General features: G+C 37.8%; 2 protein-coding genes across 2 annotated transcripts; both read right to left on the bottom strand.

The window, feature by feature from the left end:
• Nucleotides 1-1208: 1208 nt before the first annotated feature.
• LOC131941601 (uncharacterized) lies at nucleotides 1209-10252 on the bottom strand. Its single transcript, XM_059300925.1, has 4 exons — nucleotides 10073-10252; nucleotides 8016-8270; nucleotides 2170-2362; nucleotides 1209-1495 (listed from the first exon to the last, which is right to left on the bottom strand). The coding sequence occupies exons 1-4, from the start codon at nucleotides 10219-10221 to the stop codon at nucleotides 1241-1243; spliced, it is 852 nt and encodes a 283-aa protein (XP_059156908.1). The 5' UTR covers nucleotides 10222-10252; the 3' UTR covers nucleotides 1209-1240.
• Nucleotides 8589-9122, bottom strand: LOC131941608 (baculoviral IAP repeat-containing protein 5-like). The gene has a single exon (XM_059300938.1). It carries the CDS (start codon nucleotides 9086-9088, stop codon nucleotides 8654-8656), a length of 435 nt encoding a protein of 144 aa, XP_059156921.1. The 5' UTR covers nucleotides 9089-9122; the 3' UTR covers nucleotides 8589-8653.
• Nucleotides 10253-10692: the final 440 nt, after the last annotated feature.

The raw sequence follows: 10692 nt of genomic DNA, 5'->3' as shown, positions 1-10692 counted from the left end.
ATTTAACGTTGGGAATATTTAACTTTAATTATTTATGCTATGTACATAACCTATATACTTTGATTACGTTAACCCTAAAAATTTCAAGCTAAGTCATACACATTCAAAACATGTATAGGCCTAATATCACGTATGGAAAGTTTTTTTAAATTAGAACGTAATAGAGTTATATCTCTTCCAATACAAACATATTAACCTCAAATACGAAAATAGCTTCTCTGTGTTGCAAACTAATCACACGCTTATAACAAGCAATTTTGTCTCCACAACAAAGATACAGACCTTCATGAACAGATGCCTTAGACAGATATTGAAACATGGCAGGACAAAGTGCCGAACATAGAACTATGGAGGAAAGCTAGGCAGGAGCCTATGGGTGTGCAAATAAGAAGGAGGAAGTGGCGCTGGGTGGGTCACACACTGCGAAAGGCTTACACAAATGTTACACGCCAAGCGCTTGAGTGGAACCCCCAGGGAAAGCGAAAGAGAGGGTGCCCTAGACAGACCTGGAGGCGGAGTCTTCTTGAAGAACTGAAGCCAACAGGGATGTCTTGGGAGATGGCAAAATTAATAGCCGGGGATCGGATGAAATAGAAGGAAATGGTTGAGGCACTATGTTCCATAAGGAGCAAATGGGGCTAAGTCAAGTAAGTCATAACAAGCATTTTTATTTTGTGCACGATCACGAAAATCGATATTAATCAACACTCTATGTAAGGACATTCTGTCTGACTATATCATGGACACAAAGCGGCATATTTAATACGTGTTTAAAAACATTATGTAAAGATATGGACGAGGGCATTACACAATAGTTTAAAAACATTATGTAGATATGGAAGAGAGCATTACATAATAGTTTAAAAACATTATGTAAAGATACGGACGAGGGCATTACATAATAGTTTAACTGCTTCATTTTACCGGCTGCTTAAATAATTGTTACTGTACAGTTGTGAAAGGCGTAAACATATGATAGCACTACACCACACACAATTTAAAAAAATGATATAATGTCAAATTCTTTCTTGTTGAGTTGATTGTCAAAATGCTCCTTACATTAGTTTTCTGATTTGTATCAGCAAAATGTCATACCGTTGCACATATTCAAACATAATAAATGCATGTGTAGTTCATATAACCCTAGCATGTAGAAAACATAAGCAGTGGTTTCAATAATTATAGAAATATCACAGTTCTTAAAAGAGGGCACAGGTCAACTTTTGACTATCTTAATTTTTTACAAGATAGACGTTCTATATTTAGCTGGTCCAGCCTCCTTGCATGCATAACTCAAGCAGAAATAATCAGCGTCTGAACCATCAAGACCAAACTGTCCGTCCACACACGAGTACCCCTGTATGTCCACCTTCTGCAGGTGTCGGAACTGAGGTGAGTACATGGCTCCAATCACCTGCTGGTCAGTGCTGGACATGCCGGCCTTGATCAGCTCCTGGGATACATATTTGTACGACGTGATGAACGTGCGGATTACCTGGGGAAGGTTGCAGGTAAATTGTACAATATTTAAAATATAGAGTCGAATATTCAAATCCCTGGCTACATACTCTATGCAGACGCGTAGCGAGGGGGGGGGGGGGGTGCGGACCGCACCGGGTGACACCATTTCGGGGAGGGGTGACACCAAGGTAACAAATAGCAAAATATATAGAGACAAATGATAGTTCCACTTAATTAAGTGATTAATTCGAGTGTTTAATAGTCTTTTAAAATGTGCAAATCGAAAGTTTGGGGGGGGGGGTGCAAATCGAAAGTTTGAGGGGGGTGCAAATCGAAAATTGAAAGTTTGTCCCCGGGAAGGGTCGCTACGCCTTTGGGTGGTGACACCATTAAGTGCCGTTAAGTGCCGCACCGGGTAACACCCGACCTCGCTACGTCACTGACTCTATGGGCTTGATGAACTATTGCTAAAAGGACAATGATAATGGCAGGTCTGCCAAAGTTTATGAAGCTAACACGGAGTCGTCAATAAATGACACGACGCTATGCCTGTGCCAGTTTAATTTCATCTTAATAGGGAGTTTCCTACGCCATCAACATCCCATAAAAGATGATGACGTCACAAACCAATTATCCAATCAGAGACCTAGTTGTGGTTAGAAAATTTAAATGTAACTATTAAAAAGTTATTTTTAACCCAAGCCTAACCTCGTGAGTGCCCATCACGTGACCCCCTGCCACCCAGACATGATTATCTCTGATGTACTCCCACGGGCTGAGCCTCTCCATGGCTTGTCTTGACGACACCTGTGTAAACCCCACTCGACTGCTGTTGAAGTCTGCAGGTACCTCCATGGTGAAGCTGTTGTTTTTGGGTTTCAGCCTCTTCTTGAGGAGATTTCTGGAATGTAAAATTTTGGCAATGTGGGAAAACTTAAACAATGGTAAAATTATTCAAGTTTGGAAAACTAATTTAAAATATTTTCGTTGAACATTATTTAACAGTTGAACTTTATAGTAGTATATCAGGTCAAATTTGAGTCGTATTTTGAGGGGGAGGGGGAGCAATGAATATATAGAAATAAATTGGGGAGGCGGAGGGTTAGAGGGGTTCCGCAAACTGGCTGAGGGGGGAGGAGGGAGCAGATGGCTGTTCCGCCTCCGACCTATTTTTTTTTGTTCCGCGACACACGACCCATTTCAAGGCTATCGAATTTTTTTTTTAAATTTATGTTTAAATAGTCATTGTAAAATGTATTGAGCCAGTCTTACAATAGTGCATAACGACAGCACGTTTTAAACACGTTGGACGTATGAAAGAGCAATCTTTGTTGAATAGGGCTGGCCTTGTCTTACACCAGATGTTATTTACACCCTTTGTACTACATATAGTTTATTAGAAGTATTTTTTTATTTTTTTAATACTTGCTTGTTGGTTTCATGCACGTTTATTTATTTACATAGATGAGACTATGTTGTAATCGCTGCGTTTTAATTTTTTTTAGTGTTTTTAAAACGTCGATTTCTTTCTAAAATATTGACTAGGTTCAGATATCAAAGAGTATATTAATCAATTTCTTTAACAGTTTAAAAATTTAATTTAGGATGCCAATGGTTTTAACATAGAAATTACACTAAATATCCTTGATTATGTCTATGATTTTATAAAAGAAAGTCGGTTATGTTTCAAATCTCAAGTTGTGTAAACTTCTTTAAGTGTTTACATTGTTTTAAGTATGTTCACAGTATATTTTCAAAATGTATTCTTCGTCGTGTAATGTTTATAAAACCCGCCAAGTAACTCAACTCTAAAAGACACGAATTATAAAAATCATTACTCTTTAGACCTACCGATCCATGGTGCAGATGAAGTAGAGTTCTCATGTTTCTTGTTCTCGGCATATCAACAAATAGTGTGGTCAGTACTATGCCCAGCCGCCTTTACTTTCCCTAACTGACTTAAACCAGGATTCGAACTCGGGTTAGCAGTCTAGCACTCTACCACTAGGCCAAGCTGTCCCATGACCCTAATTATCAGCCTCTAATTGACCTCCGTGTTTGGCTCTAATGTGTTACCATCGTTAACATACTTCAATACTATCGACTGACTAAGGTAAAAGGTTACTAGAGATGTAGACAGGCAAAGGACTTCATGGACACATCATATGCAAAAAAACCTACAAGAAACATAAGCAAAAGCCTAGATTAGATCTATTGTTCAACCCAATATTTTTTATGATTTTACGACTTCACATGATGTCTTACATGCAACAAGGTAATGCGGACGATAATGTCCTATTAGCGACATTCACCCATGTTAGATGGGTAGATTGGGTTCTATGTGTACATGTACCACACTATCGTCTCATCTCGATCTGGGTTTTGTTACGCTAAATGGCCGTGACATTTATAAATAGTTGGTTTTAAAAATAGAAAGAAGAAAATATCTGATTGAGTTCTTTTAAAAATATGATTTAGGTTTATATTTAGAAAGTCGTACGTGAAATTGAAGCTGCTGGCCCCAGGGCTGCTGTTGAAGTATTAGGTCAGGTGTATGTGGGGTTGTTTATGTTGTGTGGTGTCGTACAGCACATATTGGATAATTAGGTCAGCTGTATGTGGGGTTGTTTTAAGTATGTTGTGTGGTGTCGTACAGCACATATTGGATGATTAGGTCAGCTGTATATGGGGTTGTTTTAAGTATGTTGTGTGGTGTCGTACATCACATATTAGATAATTAGGTCAGCTGTATATGGGGTTGTTTTAAGTATGTTGTGTGGTGTCGTACATCACATATTGGATAATTAGGTCAGCTGTATGTGGGTTTGTTTTAAGTATGTTGTGTGGTGTCGTACATCACATATTGGATAATTAGGTCAGCTGTATGTGGGCTTGTTTATGTTGTGTGGTGTCGTACAGCACATATTGGATAATTAGGTCAGCTGTATGTGGGTTTGTTTTAAGTATGTTGTGTGGTGTCGTACATCACATATTGGATAATTAGGTCAGCTGTATGTGGGTTTGTTTTAAGTATGTTGTGTGGTGTCGTACAGCACATATTGGATAATTAGGTCAGCTGTATGTGGGTTGTTTTAAGTATGTTGTGTGGTGTCGTACATCACATATTGGATAATTAGGTCAGCTGTATATGGGGTTGTTTTAAGTATGTTGTGTGGTGTCGTACATCACATATTGGATAATTATGTCAGCTGTATATGGGGTTGTTTTAAGTATGTTGTGTGGTGTCGTACATCACATATTGGATAATTAGGTCAGCTGTATATGGGGTTGTTTTAAGTATGTTGTGTGGTGTCGTACATCACATATTGGATAATTAGGTCAGCTGTATATGGGGTTGTTTTAAGTATGTTGTGTGGTGTCGTACATCACATATTGGATAATTAGGTCAGCTGTATATGGGGTTGTTTTAAGTATGTTGTGTGGTGTCGTACATCACATATTGGATAATTAGGTCAGCTGTATATGGGGTTGTTTTAAGTATGTTGTGTGGTGTCGTACATCACATATTGGATAATTATGTCAGCTGTATATGGGGTTGTTTTAAGTATGTTGTGTGGTGTCGTACATCACATATTGGATAATTAGGTCAGCTGTATATGGGGTTGTTTTAAGTATGTTGTGTGGTGTCGTACATCACATATTGGATAATTAGGTCAGCTGTATATGGGGTTGTTTTAAGTATGTTGTGTGGTGTCGTACATCACATATTGGATAATTAGGTCAGCTGTATATGGGGTTGTTTTAAGTATGTTGTGTGGTGTCGTACATCACATATTGGATAATTAGGTCAGTTGTATATGGGGTTGTTTTAAGTATGTTGTGTGGTGTCGTACATCACATATTGGATAATTAGGTCAGCTGTATATGGGGTTGTTTTAAGTATGTTGTGTGGTGTCGTACATCACATATTGGATAATTAGGTCAGCTGTATATGGGGTTGTTTTAAGTATGTTGTGTGGTGTCGTACATCACATATTGGATAATTAGGTCATTTGTATATGGGGTTGTTTTAAGTATGTTGTGTGGTGTCGTACATCACATATTGGATAATTAGGTCAGCTGTATATGGGGTTGTTTTAAGTATGTTGTGTGGTGTCGTACATCACATATTGGATAATTAGGTCAGCTGTATATGGGGTTGTTTTAAGTATGTTGTGTGGTGTCGTACATCACATATTGGATAATTAGGTCAGCTGTATATGGGGTTGTTTTAAGTATGTTGTGTGGTGTCGTACATCACATATTGGATAATTAGGTCAGCTGTATATGGGGTTGTTTTAAGTATGTTGTGTGGTGTCGTACATCACATATTGGATAATTAGGTCAACTGTATATGGGGTTGTTTTAAGTATGTTGTGTGGTGTCGTACATCACATATTGGATAATTAGGTCAGTTGTATATGGGGTTGTTTTAAGTATGTTGTGTGGTGTCGTACATCACATATTGGATAATTAGGTCAGTTGTATATGGGGTTGTTTATGTTGTGGGGTATCGTACATCACATATTGGATAATTAGGTCAGTTGTATATGGGGTTGTTTATGTTGTGGGGTATCGTACATCACATATTGGATAATTAGGTCAGTTGTATATGGGGTTGTTTATGTTGTGGGGTGTCGTACATCACATATTGGATAATTAGGTCAGCTGTATATGGGGTTGTCTTAAGTATGTTATGTGGTGTCGTACATCACATATTGGATAATTAGGTCAGCTGTATATGGGGTTGTCTTAAGTATGTTATGTGGTGTCGTACATCACATATTGGATAATTAGGTCAGCTGTATGTGGGGTTGTTTTAAGTATGTTGTGTGGTGGCGTACATCACATATTGGATAATTAGGTCAGTTGTATATGGGGTTGTTTATGTTGTGGGGTGTCGTACATCACATATTGGATAATTAGGTCAGCTGTATATGGGGTTGTCTTAAGTATGTTATGTGGTGTCGTACATCACATATTGGATAATTAGGTCAGCTGTATGTGGGGTTGTTTATGTTGTGTGGTGTCGTACAGCACATATTGAATAATTATGTCAGCTGTATATGGGGGTGTCTTATGTATGTTGTGTGGTAGATCTAGAAGTATTCCTAAACATCATCCATTAACCCTTATTGGATTCGTTGACCTTATAATTCTACGCCATCCGTCTGTGTCCTCTACCGTTCTGATTAGTGCAATAGATATTGAAGTATTAGATCAGTTGTGTTTGGTGTGTGTTGTAACTTTCTGTAGATCTAATCACTTTCTGTTTATATTGCTATTTCAGTTACAACGCCCGTTGCCACCCTCCCTCACCATGTTTACACTATACTCATTTAAGGAATCTACTATTTGTCTGTATCGTCGTCCCTGTACTTGTGTCGCCTATGTGGTCGAATAATGGTCCTTGTTGTGTGTATGAGGCTAGCGGTCAGACCTTTCGGGGTTCAGAGGTCAAGCCAGCCCGCGTCTTCCGTGCACAAGTTGTGATAGTGGTCTGTCATGAAAGAGCTATTTTTGAAGAGCTGATTGGCAGAAGTGGTGACACGTCTGCCCCTCCTACCCCCCTCCACCTCAGGATCCTGCGGCTCCTCAATTTATTTCTATATATTCATTGCTTCCGCTCCCCTCCAAAATTCGACTCAAATGCGACCTGATATACGACTCATTATAACAATTGTAAATAAATGTAAATAAAAGATATAATTTTCTGCCTTCGGTCAAATTCTGAGTAATTTCCGTTGACCGGAAGTAGTAATTTTCACTATTTCCGATTTCTCGAAAAACGCACGTGAATTTATAAAGTACTAATAATATTCCGTACTATTATACGCATCTTTATTCGGCGTTCGCTTGGTGCGCAATTCTTTTTTCTATGAGATTCTATTCTATTTTAAAAAGTTTAAGCGTTTAAGAGGGATTAAAAATCATAACTATATCCCGAGTACACATATCCTGTTGTTTTATATAAGATTATTCGAGAAAGTTAATGGGGAGATCACTCCCGGTTTATTTAAAAAAATATCTCGGTTATGTGCACAATCTATCTTCTAGAGATGTAGACTTGCACATCAAAAGTTAGAATTTTAATACAATCTACATGAACATATCAATGCCATACCTAAACAGACCAATGTCCATACCTAAACAGACCAATGTCCATACCTAAACAGACCAATGTCCATACCTAAACAGACCAATGTCCATACCTAAACAGACCAATGTCCATACCTAAACAGACCAATGTCCATACCTAAACAGACCAATGTCCATACCTAAACAGACCAATGTCCATACCTAAACAGACCAATGTCCATACCTAAACAGACCAATATCCATACCTAAATAGACCAATATCCTAAACAGACCAATGTCCATACCTAAACAGACCAATGTCCTAAACAGACCAATGTCCATACCTAAACAGACCAATGTCCATACCTAAACAGACCAATGTCCATACCTAAACAGACCAATGTACATACCTAAACAGACCAATGTCCATACCTAAACAGACCAATGTCCATACCTAAACAGACCAATGTCCATACCTAAACAGACCAATGTCCATCCATGCCAGATATTTTGTCTTGACCAGTCCCATGTCTAGTGCCATGGTCATGACGTCATATTTAGCACTCATGGTGCAGCTGTAGTTGGCGTTGATGGTGTTGGGTGAATGTTTGGGGTAGGAGCTGTTGCTGTAGATTTGTTTGATCCTCTCCAGGTTCTTGAAGGCGTCCAGCTGGGACCTGTTGACTTTCACAATCACAGTCCTGTGGGCGGGCTGCTTGCAACGGATTTGTCTGATAAAAAGATAACGTGTATGGTATATGAATATGAGCACTTACAAATCATTCAACCACATTCAACTCATTCAAGTTTGGTTCAATTAGAAGTCGTTGAGCTTACACAGCTGAAACGGGTACCAAGCTGTCGTTGGTGAAAAATAACAATTATCAGACAAATCTATCCCGAGTAAGGTAGCTGATGTACTCTACCTCGTGGTCTTGAGAATAAAAAGTTATTGGATTTTCACGACTTATCAAAAAATGTAAGTTTTTTTTTTTTTTTTTTTTTTTTTTTTTTTTTTTTTTATTTTTATTTATTATTGTATACAAGGTTTTATTTTTAAAAATGCATTAGCAACAAAGGCAAGTATATACAAATGTGAGTCATGTTCTTTACATTAGTTTCCATTTATGTGATCTGTTATTGCACTTCTGTTCACCTTGCCTTGCTCTTCAAACTCCTTGATATTTTTGTCAAAAATTTTCTCGGTCTTTATCATCAATATTTCCATGGCTAATTTTACAAATTCAGTGGTGGTAAGATTTTCAACTGGCTTCTTCAGAGTCAAAAAGGGACATTTGGGTGAATGCTTTGTGTGTTCTTTGACTGGATCATCATCTGGCTCCCACCCATCTAATTCTTTCAGGCAGAATATGCAGCACACATTGTCAGGACAATCAGAACATGGGCTGAAGTAAAATCCAGCTTGTGCAAGCTTTTCTGGAGTACAGTGCCAAGAACTATCATTTGGCCATCCTTTAAACGTCTTAAGCCTCTCCTTCTCAATAAACATAAGCATTGTTCTGTCGTCTAAAAGTAAATTTTCGGTCATTTTAAAATTCAAAAACTATTGTTTGTTTATTGTTTGAATCTCCTTCCGGAAGTGACATTCTCAAAAAATGTAAGTTAAAATTTAAACCAAAAACATAAATAGTAAAGTCGATTGAATAAAAAAAAATTCGGAGATTAAAAATACATTTGCCCTGACAAGTTCATCAAAGCGTTCATGTCATATTCTTACTACCTAGATAAAAAAAATTATAACCTACATTAGAATTTTGGCACCCGAATATATTATTTTAATATTTACAGTGTATTTTAGAAAGACATCATTTGCGCACATGTGAAGGCCGAAAAGTAACGGTGTTAGACAAGAGACTGTATCATTGTTTTCAATGTATTATTTGATTGCTTCCCTTGGTTTTTATTTTCTTACACAATCGAAGGGAGATAACGTATTTTTTTTTTTTTTTGCGGATAAGAAGAAAAAATATATATTTAGCAAAAGATTTATCTAAGCAGAAATAATTTTTGTATAACTATGTAATGATACAAATCTTCGTACAACAGAGAAATGCAAAATTTAAATAATACAAAACAAATGATCTTTTCCCCATGACAATATCCCGTTTTTAACCATGCAATGCCAGATTTTCACGGATGATAATTTTCACACGTGACCACGGCTGCTGTTATCAAGTTGACCTGGAGATCAGCATAAGATGCTGCAGCAGAGGGGTAGCGATGGGGGGGGGGGGCAGGGGGGGGACATATGTCCCCGGGCGCCGACCTTAGGGGGCGCCAAAATGGGTTGGAGAAAGTAATCGAAAGTTTGAGGGGGGGGGGGGGGAGGTGGGTGCAAATCAAAAGTTTGAGGAGGGTGCAAATCGAAAGTTTGAGGAGGGTGCAAATCGAAAGTTTGTCCCCGGGCGCCGGGAAGGATCGCTACGCCTCCGTGCTGCAGTCTTTAATAATCTTTTCCTCCACCAGAACAAAAAGTATACCTCTAGAATCCTGGGGTGGGTTATCGACTTACTTAAAATACTGAGATATCTCTTCGTCGTCTACAAATATGATCACGTGATTGGTCATCCAGCCCCACGTGATCATCCATTGCTTGTACTTGTCATGTGTGTTGTACAGGCCACTGAAGCCCTTCTGGAGAGATCCTAGGCGTAGAAACATTGTAACAATTGTGAGAGAAGGGACATCTTCACTTGCAGAGATCTGAGAAATGTTGCAATTTAATTAACAAATTAACAACCTGATATATATATATATATATATATAAATTTATTAATGTACTTACTTGATTTACTTGAATGTTCAGTACAGATTTTGTACCTTATATTAATTTTGTGTCATTTTTTCAAAATTTACAAGTTCCTCTTTTGTTTTAAAAATTTGTTTTAAAAGAATTCAAACATGCGACACCCTACACTTCAAATATTTATATAGGGTGGATAATATATATTACATAAAATAAGGTTCGCTGTAAATCTACCAGATTATTGTTTTAGCTGATATAAACGTAACCCAAATAAAAGAAGTCGAGAAAATATACTCTTGTCAGTTAATGGGAATCGATCAGAGTTAAAACTGTATTACCCAGCCAAGATGTTGAAATTTAAAAATTTCCTTCACCGAATGACACAA

The sequence above is a fragment of the Physella acuta genome, unplaced genomic scaffold (genome assembly GCF_028476545.2).
Source record: "Physella acuta isolate Inbredline_101_S28 unplaced genomic scaffold, ASM2847654v3 ptg000029l, whole genome shotgun sequence".
In the NCBI taxonomy this organism is placed as follows: domain Eukaryota; kingdom Metazoa; phylum Mollusca; class Gastropoda; family Physidae; genus Physella; species Physella acuta.
Note: the sequence above shows the minus strand (reverse complement) of the source record. Positions and strands in the feature narration are given on the sequence as shown.